The 17,724-nt window shown below is 45.5% G+C and overlaps 1 protein-coding gene and 1 long non-coding RNA gene across 8 annotated transcripts in view; one reads left to right on the top strand and one right to left on the bottom strand.

The window, feature by feature from the left end:
- The window catches only part of LOC134730370 (uncharacterized), a 141,793-nt gene extending 141,556 nt beyond the window's left edge, over positions 1 to 237 (bottom strand). For 5 of the 6 annotated variants that reach the window (XR_010112117.1, XR_010112115.1, XR_010112113.1 and 2 more), the window contains exon 1: positions 98 to 237. This is a non-coding gene — a long non-coding RNA (uncharacterized LOC134730370). The remainder of the gene's footprint in view (positions 1 to 97) is intronic. The other variant, XR_010112116.1, reaches the window with a different exon arrangement.
- Positions 238 to 330: 93 nt separating this feature from the next.
- JMY (junction mediating and regulatory protein, p53 cofactor) overlaps positions 331 to 17,724 on the top strand; it is a 97,714-nt gene continuing 80,320 nt past the window's right edge. For both annotated transcript variants that reach the window (XM_024928821.4, XM_024928820.4), the window contains exon 1: positions 331 to 1,969. In XM_024928821.4, the coding sequence (XP_024784589.2) occupies positions 938 to 1,969 (1,032 nt within the window). In that variant the 5' untranslated portion in view covers positions 331 to 937. The remainder of the gene's footprint in view (positions 1,970 to 17,724) is intronic.

Genomic DNA, 17,724 nt, shown 5'->3' with positions numbered 1-17,724 from the left:
CCCGCGGCGACACGCTACTTCTGAACGCCCGAGCGACTCTCCGTCCGGGCTCCCTCCGGCAGAATGGAGGCAAATGTACATTCGAGGGTCTCAATACCTGGAATTCGAAACGTCTCAGTTCCTCCGCCTTAGTTCCTCTTTTCCCGGGTTCGGAGGCCACCTGTGCAGCAGGGTACACCTGCCACTCTCATCGCCCTCAGAGCCGGCAACCCGCCGACAGCGGGCTCCAGCCCCGGGTAACTGGAGGCTGCGCGGAAAGAAGGAGAGTCGGGAGCGCGGCCGCTCGCGGGCTGGCTCAGGGGACGCCGAGAGGAGGCGCCGGCGCGCGCGGGCGGGGTGCGCGCGCCGCCGCCGCCGCGTCACCAGCGTGCGGCACGTGCCCATGTTTACGTCCCTCGTGGAGCCGCCGACGTCAGCAGTCGAATGGCAACATTGTGGCGATGCTGAGGCGCAGAGTTTAGGAGACGGGTTCATCAGTCAGGCCGGCTCCGGGCTTTCTGCAGCAGCACCAGGGGCGGGGGCGGGGATCTTGACCTGGGCGAGCGACCGGGACGCATACAGCGCCTGCCTGACCCCGCGGGACCCGCGCCTCACCACCGGAGCGCCGCAGACGCAGCTCCACGGCCTCGCGCGGGGGGCGGCGGGCGGCCGCGAGGCGCTGCGGCAGCGCGGAGCTTGTAAACAGATCCGGCCGCAGGTGACCATGTGAACTACCTGCTCCCGGGACGCTTATTGTCCTTCTCTCGATCCGCGCCACAAAGGAGCTCGGCGGTCGGGGCGCGGAGGGACAGGCGAACGAGCCGGGAGAGCCGGCCGGCGCACTAAGATGGCTGAAGGCGCCCGGCGAGGGTGAGCGGGGGGCGCGGCGCAGCCAGCGGGGAGTCCTCGGGCGGGCCGGGCCGGCGGCCCTTCCCCGCGGCGAGAAGCCGGAGCCACCATGTCGTTCGCGCTGGAGGAGACGCTCGAGTCGGACTGGGTGGCTGTGCGGCCCCATGTGTTCGACGAGCGCGAGAAGCACAAATTCGTTTTTATTGTGGCCTGGAACGAGATTGAGGGCAAGTTTGCCATAACCTGCCACAACCGGACGGCCCAGCGGCAGAGGAGCGGCTCCCGGGAGCAAGCGGGGGCGCGAGGGGCCGCCGAGGCCGGCGGAGCTGCGTCCGACGGGAGCCGCGGGCCCGGCAGCCCGGCGGGCAGGGGTCGGCCCGAGGCCACTGCCTCTGCAACTCTGGTTAGGAGCCCCGGGCCCCGGCGGAGCTCGGCCTGGGCGGAGGGCGGCTCTCCTCGGAGCACTCGCAGCCTTCTGGGGGACCCGCGGCTGCGGAGTCCTGGCAGCAAAGGGGCGGAGAGTCGTCTTAGGAGCCCAGTGCGGGCCATACCCATCCCGGGTCAGAAAACATCTGAAGCCGACGATGCGGCGGGGGCATCTGCTGCAGCAGCCCGGCCGGCGCCCAGAGAGGCCCAGGTGTCCTCTGTACGGATAGTGAGCGCCTCTGGGACGGTCTCCGAGGACATAGAGGTGCTGGAAATGGTGAAGGAGGACGAGGCACCTCTGGCGCTCTCGGACGCGGAGCAGCCGCCGCCCGCCACCGAGCTGGAGTCTCCGGCCGAAGAGTGCAGCTGGGCCGGACTGTTTTCTTTCCAGGACCTGCGCGCCGTGCACCAGCAGCTGTGCTCGGTGAACTCGCAGTTGGAGCCGTGCCTGCCGGTGTTCCCCGAGGAACCTTCGGGCATGTGGACTGTGCTGTTTGGGGGCGCCCCCGAGATGACCGAGCAGGAAATCGACACTCTGTGTTACCAGCTCCAGGTCTACCTGGGCCACGGCCTGGACACCTGCGGCTGGAAGATCCTCTCCCAGGTGCTCTTCACCGAGACCGATGATCCCGAGGAGTATTACGAAAGCCTCAGCGAGCTGCGGCAGAAGGGCTACGAAGAAGTGCTTCAGCGGGCCAGGAAGCGCATCCAGGAGGTGAGTGAGTGAGCTCCTAGTCTGGGCTCTACTGGTCGCTTTTGGTTTACTGGCCAAACCAAAGGCTGGAGCCTCGGTCTCGGGTGTGCGCAGTAGGACGGTTGTTTTTCTGGACAAGCGGAAACCAAGAGGGGTTCCTGATCTACCTTGCCCTTCATCCCTCTCGGTGGCTGCTTAATTGACTCTCTGAAGGACCTTCGTCTTTATTTCCTCCCCCATTTATCAAAAGTAGTAAGTGCGCTCTGTGTACTACTCAGTACTGGTAATGCGCAATTAAAGCCACTAAGAAAAGTGTTCTGTAAGCATAGGCTACATGAGCATTTTTCTACCCCTAAAGCTCTTCCAGCAATAACTGCCCAGATGTCAACTCTTCTTTGTCCTTGTCACCTTTATTTAAAATAGTTTGTCTTACGGAGCAAAGTTGATCTGTTTTGATTCTTCTTTGTGCAGTGTGGCAACCTACGCAAATTTTAAATTCATTATTAAACGAGTGACCTAAGTGAAAAAGCACCTAGTGACTATCGGATGCAAATTTATTTTTAACAGGTTTTTTAGAAGTGTTTTGTTTCTTTTTTTTTTTTTTTTGGACTACCTCAGGTCTTTACAGATGGCTCAGGTTTCACTCCTGTTTTAGGGAGAAATAAAGATTCTGGGCAGGAATGTTCGTTGTATTTTTGTACTTACTGTAGAAGTACAAAAGCCTTTTCAAACTAATCCTTAAAATAACAAAAAAAAGTGGAAGAAAGGGTCTGGATGGATATACATATGGGGCTCTAGAATGTGTAGGAAATGTGTAATTCATGCCTGCTCACTAGCTTCTGCTGAAGGAACTTTACTAAAAAAGTCTTTTAAAATAGACCTAGTTTTCCCTAATGGATACTACTACACGTAGTTTCTCAAAGCAAGTTACTGTTTTTACTATTAATGCAATTGAGGCAATTGAGATTGGTGGAGAAATGCACCCCCGCCCTCCGCGCCTTCTTTTTTTTTTTTTTTTTTTTTGGAAGCAGTTTTGCTCCGTCTCCCAGGCTGGAGTACAGTGGCACCATCTGGGCTCACTGCAGCCTCCCCTTCCCGGGTTCAAGCGATTCTCCTGCCTCAGACTCCTGAGTAGCTGGGACTACAGGTGCGCGCCACCACGCCCGGCTAACACGTTAGCCCGGCTACTTTTTGTATTTTTAGTAGAGACGGGGTTTCACCATCTTGGCCAGTATGGTCTCGATCTCCTGACCTCGTGATCCGCCCGCCTCGGCCTCCCAAAGTGCTGGGATTACAGGCGTGAGCCACTGTGCCCGGCCTGAAATGCCCCTTTTAATGGTGTTTATATTCCTAAGATTGTGTTGTTATCTGCTTATGTATATATAATAGTTGAACCTTGTTGTTAGACTAGGGAGCTAGAGCCTCATGTTTTTTTCGTAGAATATTAGATATTTTTCTTTATTAGATTTGAGTATTTAAGAAATGTTTGTTTCTCACTTATACCATAGTACTCTCTTACAACTTCCCGAATCCAGATTTTCACTGCTTCCTGTTGGTTTACTGTATGCTAAATGTCACCCACTATAACATGATCCTAGAGTTCCAGGGATCTGTTTTTATTTCCCTTTTTTATCACCTCACTTCGGGAGTCTACCTTAAATTATTTTGAAGGAAGTGACAAATCTTAAGTGACCACATATATTCTCAGAAGTGTTTGGTTTATATTGACCTGTATTTCTCTTAAACTGCAAGAACCGTTAGTGCTTCTTTCTCTTATTAGATTTACAGATATATTTTTTAAAATACATATTCTTAAAAATCCCTTAATGAATGGGCCTGTCTGATTGTAACTTTTTGGATACTCAGAAAAAGCGACTGTCAGGCCGGTCGCGGTGGCTCATGCCTGTAATCCCAGCACTTTGGGAGGCCGAGGCGGGCGGATGACGAGGTCAGGAGATCGAGACCATCCTGGCTAACACGGTGAAACCCCGTCTCTACTAAAAATACAAAAGAAAAAATTAGCCGGGTGTGGTGGCGGGCACCTGTAGTCCTAGCTACTGGGGAGGCTGAGGCAGGAGACTGGCGTGAACCCAGGAGGCGTAGCTTGCAATGAGCTGAGATCATGCCAGTGCACTCGAGCCTGGGCGACAGAGCGAGACTCCGTCTCAAAAAAGAAAAAAAAAAAAAGAAAAAGAGAAAAAGCGACTATCTCCGGTTTTTTAATTCAAATGGGTCAAAAATAAGCTCTCAAAAAATATAATTTTCTAGAACTCTTTAAAAAGGGGATTACATTTTTTAAAAAATGTGTTCCTAATTAAGGTTCTCTTGACCATAATGATTTATTTTCTTTAACAGAAAATTATACTTTTTTTCTTTTTTTTTTTTTTTTTGAGATGGAGTCTCGCTCTGTCGCCCAGGCTGAAGTGTAGTGGCGCGATCTTGGCTCACTGCAACCTCTGCCTCCCGGGTTCCAGTGATTCTCCTCCCTCAGCCTCCTGAGTAGCTGGGATTATAGGCGTGTGCCACCTTGTCCGGCTAATTTTTGTATTTTAAATAGAGATGGGGTTTTACCATGTTGGCCAAGCTGGTCTCGAACTCCTGACCTGGTGATCCGCCTGCCTCAGCTTCCCAAAGTGCTAGAATTACAGGCGTGAGCCACCGCACCCAGCCTCCCCCCACCCCCTCCAAACAGAGTTTTGCACTGTTGCCCAGGCTGGACTGTACTGGTGCAATCTCAGCTCACTGCAACCTCCACCTCCCGGGTTCAAGCAGTTCTCCTTGCTCAGCCTCCCAAGTAGCTGTGATTACAGTCGCCGCTACCACGCCTGGCTAATTTTTGTATTTTTGTAGTGACAGGGTTTCCCAATGTTGGCCAGGCTGGTCTTGAACTCCTGACCTCAGGTGATCTAACTGCCTCGGCCTCCCAAAGTGCTAGGATTACAGGCGTGAACCACTGCACCCGGCAACTTCAATATTTGAAAAATAGCCATCAAGGACAACAAATAGTTTCAGTAATAATGCCTATCTTGACTTCTGCCGGAAGATTGTGTCTTTAGATTATATTGGGGGAGGGAGGGAAGTGTGGTGTGATTGATAGGTGATGTCTGCCATGGGCATGATAATGAAAGTGTATAGGATGCTAGCCATGTATTTGTCTTAAGCTAATTAAATTTAACTTTGCTTTCTTAATAGTTTGCAGTAACATTTTTTAAGGTAACATTTTTATAGAAGTTGTGCCATGTTTGTGTTATTCTATTGACTTAGTTTGTGGAATTGGCTATAGCTTTTCAAGCTAGGTTTATCTGATAAATCAAATACATTCTTGAGGATATGTTACTTTTGAGGATATGTTAGTTAGAATGCTTAGTCCTTTGGTCACTTACAATACTTAGTCCTTTTCCTTCTTTAATTTCTATGAATCTATTTTTTGGTCTTTTTTCCTACAGTATTCCTTTCCCTGTCCATTTAAAGGTTTCAACTTAAAATCACCTGTTTTTGTTCAAAATGGTTAGTAAATTGTTGAACTTTTTTTTGTTTGTTTTTAATAGAACAGACTGTACAACTAGATTGTAAGCTTTTCAAGATCCTTGGCTTTGACAATACCTTGGAACTCTCTTCTTTGCCACCCCTAGTTCAGGACCACACATCTTGTGAGCACTCTTAATTAGTGGATAAAGGAAACTAGAGAAGTTTTTAAAATTAATTTATTCTTACTATTGCAAGAATTTAAAGGACTTAGAAGATGTGTCCTTTTAATGTGAAGTTGTAAGTAAAATTTTTATAAATTGATAAGTGTAAATTCCTCAAAGGACAGTGTTTTTAAAACGAGAAATTTTCTTCTAGTACTTCAAAGGAAAATTTCTTAAAACATAAATAAATTCCTCAGTAAGAGGTTTTTACCTGGGGATGGTGAATTCCCTGTAAGAGGGGCTATGGATGGATTTTAATGGGGCGTCCTGCCGAGTTTTATATCTGTGGGCATGTGTGCATTTTAGAGAGAAAGGCAATAATGTGAGTCACAGGAATGTTTTGGTTTCACAGTGCATTTAAAAGTTATGTTTATGCTATAATGTACATTATACTTTTTAGGGGCTAAATCCAAGTGAAAGGTGAAATTTGTTACTGGTATGTTTGAATTTGGACTTTTACAAGAGTTTACTATTGGAAGCAGTATTTATACAGTAGACACTGAATCAGTCCTTAAATTAATGCAGGTGCCGCCAAGACCTCTTTGAACAGTTTTCAGCAGTAGCCTTGTTTGTTGGTCAGAGCTGAGGTTTGTATTAGTGTATGTGCGTTGGTGGCCCATACTGCAGCTTAGGTTTGACCTGGATTTTATAAATAATGGTTTCTGTATAAGGACAGCTATTCTCAAGATGATTAACTGTGGTGCTTTAGATAGTAAACCTTAATTATGATGGTAGGCTTGATTAAGATCTAATCATCAGTGTTCATTTTGGAATTTATTATGTTTATAAAGATGTGCTCAATTCTAACTTCTCTTCTGTTGAAAACACGGTTTGGAAGTAGCATGTGTTTTCAAAATTATCCGTGTAAGCCACGTAATAAATAGCCTGTTGAATGAGTGGAGTCAGAAACACCTAGGTTGAAAATAGGACTAACCACTTCTGATGACCTGCTTAGTTATTTAACCTCTTTTAAAAAGGAAAGTGGGGGAAATAAAGGATGTCTTAAGATTTGAGTAAGACAGTATGAGAAAGGGCCTAACAAAGTGCCTGGCACTTACTAAAGAGGCTTCCAGGAAGTGTTATTTTCCCTTTTTTCATGTAACAAGGATTATCTGGTTTTCCATTCAGCCCTTTTTGTGGGGACTGTAACTAATATTTATTATTCACTATCTGCTGAGATCAGTGGGTGTTTTATACCTATTTTACTGAGGCAGAAAATGAGACTTAAAGAGGTCCTGTGGACTTCACCAAGGCTAAACAGCTGAGTAACCAAGCTCCGATGAAAGCCTAGATTTGTCTTAATCCAAACGTGTGCCTTTTCTGCCATGCCTGTGGCCTGTTGGGGTTCTTAATCCAAGGGACTGTATTCCTTCCTTAAAGAGAAAGGATGTCAATCTCTACTCTTGAGAATTGGGGGGTGGTATTATTTTAAAATGCAGTCAGTTCAATAATGACTTTTTTTTTTTTTTTTTTTTTAAAGACAGTGTCTCACTTTGTTGCCCAGGCTGGAGTACAATGGCAGTATCTCAGCTCACTGCAACCTCTGCCTTCCAAGTTCAAGCAATTCTTTTGCTTCAGCCTCCCAAGTAGCTGGGATTACACGTGCATGCAAACACTCAATAACTGCTTTTGATTTAGGATAACTCATTTCGAATTAATTATGACAAGCATGAGGTAGGGCAGTCTGAATGTTGTGTTTTAGAGAAAGGTGTTGCCTAGTGGTGCAAGGATAGGTTTATGTTAGAGAAGAGTGCCCAATCGTGGGAAAGTTTTTTGTTTGTTTTGTTTTTGTATCTTAATGGCTAAGCTGGAAAACAGCTCCTGACTTCTGAGGTTATTTAACTGAAGGGGCAAGGGGCAAGGAGCTCTAGGAGGAAGTTTTGTTTAACAGGTGTCCTCCCAAGGATACCTTTGGGTCCTTAGAAAATAACTTTTCTAATTTTCTTGAAAACTTAAGATTAGTTTTAAAACTCAAGCCCTGCTGAAACCCCAACTATATACATTAGAGAAATGACGGTACTTTAGGAGTCTTGGGACGCCACCTGTCTTTCACTGGGCCAGCAACCCATGACCCATGATTACATATAAATAAATGGTGGAAGCAGGCTGCTATTTATAGGGAAGGATATAATATGATTCCAATGAAGAGAGCTGTTCTGTCTGGCAGTTCTTGACTGCATTGACTGGAAGTATTGAAAAATAGGATATTACATGTTGAGGACATATGGGAGCTGTAGACTTTCAAGACAGAGGATATGTCAACATTGTAGCTTGATGCCTTGTCTAACCATGTTATACTCCCATGAAAATATTGCAAACTGCTCTTTTACTGTAAAATACAGTTAAAGAATAATGAAACTAAGTGAATTTGTGGGATTCTTAAAGTATTGATGAAAGACTTGAAAGTTGGAAACATTTACAATATTTTGATGCTAATCATTTTCTTCAATCCTGTACCCAAATGTACTTTTAGACAGTTTTTTGCATCACTGAAAAAGATGTAAGTATAGAAAAATGGATATATGCTTCTAGTTTAGGGCTTCTATAAAACAAAAACATGGAGCCTGGTAGCAGGATGTCACCCTTCTTGGTAATTAATTTGTGTAATGGTTTCTCTGCTTGCCACTTAACATCACAAGATGCCCAGTCCACCAGAGATTTCTTTCTTTTTTCTGTTTTTCCTTTTTTTTTTTTTTTTTTTTTTTGAGACAGGCTTGCTCTGTCACCCAGGCTGGAGTGCAGTGGTGTGATCTCGGCTCACTGCAGCCTCCACTGCCCGGCTTCTAGCGATTCTCCTGCCCCAGCCTCCTGAGTAACTGGGATTACAAGCATGTGCCACCACACCCAGCTAACTTTTGTATTTTTAGTAGAGATGGGGTTTCACCATGTTGGCCAGGCTGGTCTCGAACTCCTGACCTCAGGTGATCCACCTGCTTCGGCCTCCCACAGTGCTGGGATTACAAGCATGAGCCACCACGCCTGGCCCAGATACTTCATAGACATGAAGTCTGGGGATGTTTCCTCCTTGCTAAAATGAGGTTAACTTAGACAACACTTCAGTGATATTATTATAAGGGAGTGTGTATGTGTGTCTGAGAGAGATGGGGAGAGAAGGGAGAAGATGGGTGGGAAAATTGGTTTGTCAAACATAGCAGCTGCTGTATTTGAATTAGCCATCTTATCTTTGCAAATTCTCACATGTAATTTTAATCGATCTGTTAACCTTCTCCATTGCTGCTTCATTTGACATTTCATTAACCGTAAAATATTTTTGACAGTAGGTCTTGAAAGCACAAGATGAGCCCTCTGTTGCTCCATTGATGGTTAAATGTATGTGTGCCTATTTTTTTTTTTTTTTTTTTTTTTTTTGGTAACGAGAAGTTTCCTGTGGCTCTTTTCACTCTCTGAAAGGCCAGGACCTGCTTCCTCTGAATCTGCCTGATTCACTCAGTTGTTGGTAAGAGAAATTAAGTTCCAGGGGTAAGAGACATAGGCACTGAAAACTAAATAATAGTTCTTGTAACTATTTGTTTTTTTTTTTTTTTGGTAGAGATGGTGAAGTTCATTTGGTTTTTCAGGCTTCTTTTAGGGGACTTGATAATACCAAGTAGCCTTAACACAGCATATCTAAGTTATTAAACTGCATAGGGGCAGAGAAGAATTTATCCAGCAAAAGGCCAGAAAATTTTGAGTTGTTTTCCTAAATGTGGGGGATTGTCCTTTATGTTTGTCCTTGAATTTTAAATTAAATATAATTACAATTCTATATAGTAGACTCTTTTTCAGACTGTAGCGAAGGTTCTATAAAATGGGCTGTGAAATAATGGGGCTGATGGGTTAGACATTTCACAGAGGAGGATTTTTAAGGATAAATGTATGAAGTTACTTTAATGATTTGGAGTTTTATTTGTAACTTTCAGGTTTGAGGGTAGTGGCTAGGGTCTTAGTTTATTCAACAAATAGTAGTATAGGCACTGGGAAAATGCAGTGATGAACACTGTTTCTTTGGGAAGAAATTTTAAATAAAATTGGTCATGAAGTCATCCTGGTGCTTGGAGGTAGTTGAAGCAGGGTGCTTTTTCAGAAGCATCCCACTACACTGTCTTGAGTGCTTCATGGAAAAAAAAAAATTAAATGGATATGGCTCGGGAAAAATCTGTATTTTTGTCCTGATTGTAATACGAGTTGTTTGACCTTAGGCTGTTGACTAGCCTTTTTGGGCCTTAGTTTTTAGTTTATAAAGTGAGGTAAGTATGGCCTCTTTTTAAAGGACCCACAGTAGTTGACAGGCACAGTGTGGCAAGGGTTGGGACCTGAGCAACTTGGTTTTTTTTCTTTTTTTGAGATGAGGCCTCACTCTGTTGCCCAGACTGGAGTGCAGTGGCATGACTTTGGCTCACTGCAACCTCCGCCTCCCAGGTTCAAATGATTATTCTGCCTCAGTCTCCTGGGTAGCTGGGATTACAGGCATCTGCCACCATACCCAGCTAATTTTTGTATTTTTAATAGAGACGGGTTTTCACTGTGTTGGCCAGGCTGGTCTTGAACTCCTAAAGTCAGGTATCCATCTGCCTCAGCCTCCCAAAGTTCTGGGATTACAGGTGTGAGCCACTGCACCCGGCCTGTATTCAGGTTTCGATCTCCTTGCAGTAAGATGACTGTTGAAATCACAGCACTTTTAATATTGCTAGTGTTTTTAGGCTTTGAGAAAGCCCAAATTCACTTTGAAGTACAGAGGGCATTTGAATATGGCAGTAGTGTTTCGTTTTGTGTGTGTTTATCCTTACATCCTTAAATCATTCATTACTTATACTTCAAATTTTCTGTTCTTTTTTCACTTCTCCCTGTGGTTTTTAGTATTAAAACTGCTTTTCCGATCAGTTTTTGATAACTGAAAGTTATACTTGCAAAGTGAATGCTTACTTATTAAAATTATTTCTCTAGGCCTATCTTTCTCCTTGCCGTCCTATCTAGATGAGTTTCTGTCCACACCTATGGGACCATAACTGGAGTGTGTATAAGGATGTATATAACAAGTTTTCAATAACTGCAATAGTTAGTTAACCTTTATTGAATGCTTACTGTAGGCCAAGCACTTTACAGAGATCTTTGTGTACATTATCTCAGTTAACACGTAGATTAGACAGTAAGAGGTAGGATGCAAGCGAGTTTGAGACCTGACTTCTCCTTGTTAATATCTGTGATTTTGGGCAAGTTACCTGATGCAGTGCCTTAGCTTCTTCATCTGTAGAGAGATTAATACTGCTGCCTCATAGAGTGATTTAAAAATAGGTATGTTGGCCGGGCACAGTATCTCACGCCTGTAATCCCAGCACTTTGGGAGGCCGAGGCAGGCGGATCATGAGGTCAAGAGTTTGAGACTAGCCTGGCCAACATGGTAAAACCCTGTCTCTACTAAAAATGCGAAAATTAGCTGGGTGTGGTGTTGGACACCTGTAATCCCAGCTAACTTGGGAGGCTGAGGCAGGAGACTCACTTGAACCTGGGAGGTAGAGGTTGCAGTGAGCCAAGATTGCGGCACTGCACTCTAGCCTGGGCGACAGAGCAAGACACCATCTCAAAAAAAAAAAAGTATGCTATAAAGCACTCAGAACAGTGCCTGGCATCTAGTAAACACTTGATAAATCTAAACTTTGATTAATATTTGTATCTACCTAAGAGATAAGGATTTTGCAGCAGAGGTAGAGAATTGGTAAATTTGCCTACATAACGTATCTATTGTATGAAAGAACCGGATTCAAATCCAAGCCTGCCTTGTTAACCACTGGACTGTCTGCATCCCTGTAGAAAGAGAGTGAGGATAAGTGATAAATTTAAATGTTGTCCAATTGAAATATATGCTCAGTGTCTCAACAGTGGACAAAAGCAATAGTGCTTAGCTGATGATGTTTTTGGAAAATCTTAATTATATACATATACTGTAATTACCTTTTTTTGTTTGGGATTAGAGAATGATGCAATCCCAAAGGAGGCTGCTTTATTTTTCCTTTTTATTTTTTGAGATGGAGTCTCACTCTGTCACCCAGGCTGGAGTGTGGTGGCGTGATCTCGGTTCACTGCAACCTCCACCTCTCGGGTTCAAGTGATTCTCCCACTTCAACCTTGTAGTCTCAAGTAGTTGGGACTACAGGCAGGTGCCACCACACCTGGCTAATTTTTTGTATTTTTTTGTTGTTGTTGAAACAGGGTTTCACCATGTTGCCCATGCGGGTCTCAGTCTCCTGAGCTCAAGCCATCTGCCTGCCTCAGTCTCCTAAAGTATTGGGATTATAAACGTGAGCCACCTTGCCCGGCCCCTGCTATCACTTTTATTTCCTTTTTATTTTATTTATTTATTTATTTATTTTTTGAGGCGGAGTCTTGCTCTGTTGCCCAGGATGGAGTATAGTGGCACAATCTCTGCTCACTGCAACTTCCACCTCCCAGGTTCAAGCAGTTCTCCTGCCTCAGCCTCCCAAGTAGCTGGGATTACAGGCACCCGCCACCATGCCTGGGTAACTTTTGTATTTTTGTATTTTATTTTATTTTATTTTATTTTATTTTATTTTATTTTATTTTATATTTTATTTTATTTTATTTTATTTTGAGACAGAGTCTCGTTCTGCTGCTCAGGCTGGAGTGCAGTGGCAGAATCTTGGCTCACTGCAACCTCCACCTCCCAGGTTCAGGTGTTTCTTCTGCCTCTGCCTCCTGAGTAGCTGGGACTACAGGTACACACCACCACAGTTGGCTAATTTTTGTATTTTTAGTAGAGATGGGGTTTCACCATATTGGCCTGGCTGGTCTCAAACTCCTGACCTCATGATCCGCCCACCTCGGCCTCCCAAAGTGCTGGGATTACAGGTGTGAGCCACCGCATCTGGCCTTTTAACTTTTGTATTTTTAGTAGAGACGGGATTTCACCAAGTTGGCCAGGCTGGTCTCGAACTCCTGGCCTTATTTCCATTTTAAATAGTCCATAACATTGAATTTAGTCTTGTACTTTCCTCCCTTTTTTTTTGAGACAGAGTCTCCCTCTGTCACCCAGGCTGGAGTGCAGTGGCACGATCTCGGCTCACTGCAGCCTCTGCCTCCCAGGTGCAAGCAATTCTCCTGCCTCAGCCTCCCCAGTAGCTGGGGTTACAGGTGCGTGCTACCACACCCAGCTAAGTTTTTTGTATTTTTAGTAGAGATGGGGTTTCACCATGTTGGCCAGGCTGATCTCAAACTCCTGACCTCAGGTGATCCACCCGCCTCAGCCTCCCAAAGTGCTGGGATTACAAGCTTGAGCCACCGTGCCGGCCTCCTTCTTATAATTATAGTAAATAATTACCTCACCTCAGTCCCATATAGGAAAAAAAAAAAGTTTCTTACTAACAATTTTTCTGACTAGTCCAGAAGGGAGGACAGTTAAGGATGTTAATTTCTTACTTTATTTTCGGTTTAGAAATCCTACCTCTTTATGTTTAAGAGAGGGTCTTGTTCTGTCAGCGCAGGCTGGAATGCAGTGGTGCCGTCATGGCTCACTGTATGTAGCCTTGATCTCCTGGGCTCTAGTGATCCTCCTGCCTCAGTCTCTGGAGTAGCTGGAACTACAGGTGTGTACCACCACGTCTGGCTGACTTTTTAATTTTTATTTTGTAGAGAAGAGGTCTCACTGTGTCACCTAGGCTGGTCTCAAACTCCTGAGTTCAGCTTATCCTCCCGCCTTGCCCTCCCAAAGTTCTGAGACTGCAGGCATGAGCCACTGTGCCTGCCCTTTTTTTTCCCTCTTGTTAGGTGATGTGAATTTTGGTAGTGGGGTTGCTAATGAAAAGTTTATGAAAAGTAGAATTAAAGAAATGAAGGACTAAGAAAAACGGTGTGAATTAACTTCATTATTGTTATTTTGTGTTTTTAGTAGAAATGGAGTTTTGCCATATTGGCCAGGCTGGTCTCAAACTCCTGAGCTCAAGCAGTCCTCCCGCATTGGCCTCCCAAAGTGCTGGGATTACAGGTGTGAGCCACCGTGCCTGCCCTTGTGAATTAATTTTAGAGTAGCAGTATTTACACTTGAAAATTTCATGGGAATGAATAACATTAGTTTGCCAAAAGGAAATGATATGCCAGCTCATAGCGAAGCTGCCTAGATGCTTGCTTTTGTAAACAGTATGTTATCAAGTCACTGGCTCCCTGTATAGCCTTGGAGTTGGCTCTTGAGCAGGTTTTACTCTGCATTGAGCCTTATGAGACCCATAACTTGAAGTAAGACTGTTCTATTTCTTGGTAGAAATTATCTTAAAGGAGATGAATGGAGGAACAGGTATTTATCTGAAGTATCAGCATGTTTTTGGGTTTAAAAATTGAAAACTGGAAGGAATTTCAAAATTGAGTAATGTTTTTCTCTTTTCATTTTGTCTAACTGCACCATTCCCCAGTTATTCTATTCAGGTTTTCCTTTTGTATTAAATTTCATCGTATTTTCAGTCTCCCTTGACTCAAGATTGGGATCTTTCCCTTAAGGAAAGATGAATTGACTGGCCTTGAGTAGAGGCCATGTGGGGCAGTGGTTCCAGAGTTTGAGTTAGGCTACAGGGGTTCATACCTCACTTCTACTTTCCACTAGCTTAACTCTTGGTAGTAACTGAGCTTTCTGCCCGTGGTTCTTCATCTCTAAAATGGCATAATAACTATATACCTACATCATAAGATTGTTAGGAAGAATGAAAGAATGTACGTGAAGTGCCTAGCATGGTATCTAATATAGAAACCATCATAAATGTCAGCTGCTATTGTGATACTTTCTCATCTACTTTTTCCTGAAGCAACTCATACTGATGCTGGGTTCCTCCTAAACCCAAACTTGTTTGTACTAAAAACCGTGTTTGTAATGGAAGCTGGTGCTGTACAGGTAAAATATTTCCAAGCCAAAACAATGTCAAAACAACAAGAAAAATCTAACGGGTTGATCTTCAGCCTCCTGTACCCTCCATAGGAACTCCTAGTACGTACTTTCCCAAGTCCCTTGTTGCTGCTTCGTGTATACATTATTATATTCGTTGACATCACAGGACAGGTGGTCCTTTTGATACAGTCAGTTAAAACGGTGATTCTAGTATTTTTTCTTGTCAATTTTATTGATAGCTCTTCTCCATTTTTTTCTGTATTCACCTTTACTTTGTTTGTAAGCGTCCCAGACAACCCTGATCACAATTGATTTGCAAATATTCCAGTTGAAATAACTATTAAAGAAATGGTAAGCATTAACCTCTGGAAGCCCTTAAAAATACCTTTAAATCTCCTTCAACAATTGTTTATTTAATAAATAGATCTTGTGTTAGGTATTTTTTAATTTTTAATTATTTTTCTTTTTTTTTTTGGCATGTGAAGTAAGAGCTATCCAGGTGCTTTTAACAGCCCCTCACACTTCACTAGAAATTTTACCCAACTATTAATTCTTTCTAATTATACCTACTTTTTTTTTTAATGTTGGCATTTCTGATGAGTATTTTCATACTTACTCTAGCAAGATGTTGTATTTTAATATCTTTCATTGCACTTTTACATGTTTACTGTGGTTTGGGGTAGCTTTGCAAAGTCTAACCATAACTTAAAATCTTGTCTATGGTAAAAAATAAAGTTAAATGTGCCTTTAGGGTACAATATATTTAATAATTGAGAACTGCCTATAATTCTTCACTTTTATTTCATTAGTGTGATTTTCAAAGGATCCAGATTTATATTTCTTAAGAAGAGTATGTAGGTATTTGTATATGCTGATTTTTTTAACAAGCCAATTTATTTGACTGTGGAGGGTGGGGAGAAAGATTGGAAAAAAGTCAAGTTATTTGAAAATGCCCATTCCTGTTTGGTTGGGAAGGAGGGAAAAATGAATGTGATTTAAGATAGCTGGGCATGTCTGTAGTTATTTCTTTATTATAAATATATTTTATTATACTTTGAGACAGAATATCCCTCCGTCACCCAGGCTGGAGTACAGTGGCACAACCATGGCTCATTGCAGCCTCAACCTCCTAGGCTCAAGTGATCCTCCCATCTCAGGCTCCTGAGTTACTGGGACTACAGCCATGCGCCACCATGCCCAGCTAATTTTTAACTTAATTTTGGGGGGTACATAGTAGGTGTATATATTTATGGAATACATAAGATGTTTTGATACAGATATGTAATGCATAATAATCAAATCATGAAACATAGGGAATCCATCCCCTCAAGCATTTGTCCTTTTTTTGCAAACAATCCAATTACACTATTAAATTATTATTGACTGTTGTCACCCTGTTATGCTATCAAATACCGGGTCTCATTCGTTCTATTTTTTTTTTTTTTTTTTACCCATTAGCCGCCCCCACCTCCCCCTCAACTTCCTTCCTACCCTTCCCACACTCTGGTAACCATCATTCTACTCTCTATTTCAATTGTCTATTTCAATGAGTTCAATTGTCGTGATTTTTATTTTTGTATTTTTATTTTTATTTTTATTTATTTATTTATTTTTTGAGACAGTTTCACTCTTGTTGCCCAGGCTGGAGTGCAATGGCAAGATATCAGCTCACTGCAACCTCTGCCTCCTGGATTCAAGCGATTCTTCTGCCTCAGCCTCCCGAGTAGCTGGGATTACAGGCATGTGCCACCACGCCCGGCTAATTTTTTGTATTTTTAGTAGAGATGGGGTTTCTCCATGTTGGTCAGGCTGGTCTTGAACTCCCGACCTCAGGTGATCTGCCTGCCTCGGCCTCTCAAAGTGCTGGGATTACAGGCATGAGCCACCATGCCCAGGCTTTTCTTCTTTTTGATATAGGCACTTATAGCTATAAGTTTCCCTCTTGGTACTGCTTTTGCTGTATCCCATAGGTTTTGGTATGTTGTGTTTCCATTATGATTTGTTTTAAGAAATTTTCCGGGTGGAGACGGGGTTTCGATGTGTCAGCTGGGCTGGTCTCCAGCTCCTAACCGCGAGTGATCCGCCAGCCTCGGCCTCCCGAGGTGCCGGGATTGCAGACGGAGTCTAGTTAACTCAGTGCTCAATGGCGCCCAGGCTGGAGTGCAGTGGCGTGATCTCGGCTCGCTACAACCACCTCCCAGCCGCCTGCCTTGGCCTCCCTAAGTGCCGAGATTGCAGCCTCTGCCTGGCAGCCACCCCGTCTGGGAAGTGAGGAGCGTCTCCGCCTGACTGCCCATCGTCTGGGATGTGAGGAGCCCCTCTGCCTGGCTGCCCAGTCTGGAAAGTGAGGAGCGTCTCTGCCCGGCCGCCATCCCATCTAGGAAGTGAGGAGCGCCTCTTCCCGGCCGCCATCACATCTGGGAAGTGAGGAGCGTCTCTGCCCGGCCGCCCATCGTCTGAGATGTGGGGAGCACCTCTGCCCTGCCGCCCCGTCCGGGATGTGAGGAGTGTCTCTGCCCGGCCGCCCTGTCTGAGAAGTGAGGAGACCCTCTGCCTGGCAACCGCCCCGTCTGAGAAGTGAGGAGCCCCTCCGCCCGGCAGCCACCCCGTCTGAGAAGTGAGGAGCGTCCTCCCTCCTCATCTGGGAGGGAGGTGGGGGGGTCAGCCCCCCGCCTGGCCAGCCGCCCCGTCCGGGAGGTGAGGGGCACCTCTGCCCGGCTGCCCCTACCGGGAAGTGAGGAGCCCCTCTGCCCGGCCAGCCGCCTCGTCCGGGAGGGAGGTGGGGGGGTCAGCCCCCCGCCTGGCCAGCCGCCCCGTCCGGGAGGCGAGGGGTGCCTCTGCCCGGCCGCCCCTACTGGGAAGTGAGGAGCCCCTCTGCCCGGCCAGCCGCCCCGTCCGGGAGGGAGGTGGGGGGGTCAGCCCCCCTCCCGGCCAGCCGCCCCATCCGGGAGGGAGGTGGGGGGGTCAGCCCCCCGCCCGGCCAGCCGCCCCGTCCGGGAGGGAGGTGGGGGGATCAGCCCCCTGCCCGGCCAGCCGCCCTGTCCAGGAGGTGGGGGGGGCGCCTCTGCCCGGCCGCCCCTACTGGGAAGTGAGGAGCCCCTCTGCCCGGCCAGCCGCTCTGTCTGGGAGGGAGGTGGGGGGGTCAGCCCCCAGCCCGGCCAGCCGCCCCGTCCGGGAGGGAGGTGGGGGGGTTAGCCCCCCGC

This window comes from Pan paniscus, chromosome 4, assembly GCF_029289425.2.
Source record: "Pan paniscus chromosome 4, NHGRI_mPanPan1-v2.0_pri, whole genome shotgun sequence".
NCBI classification, from domain to species: Eukaryota; Metazoa; Chordata; class Mammalia; order Primates; family Hominidae; genus Pan; species Pan paniscus.
Note: the sequence above shows the minus strand (reverse complement) of the source record. Positions and strands in the feature narration are given on the sequence as shown.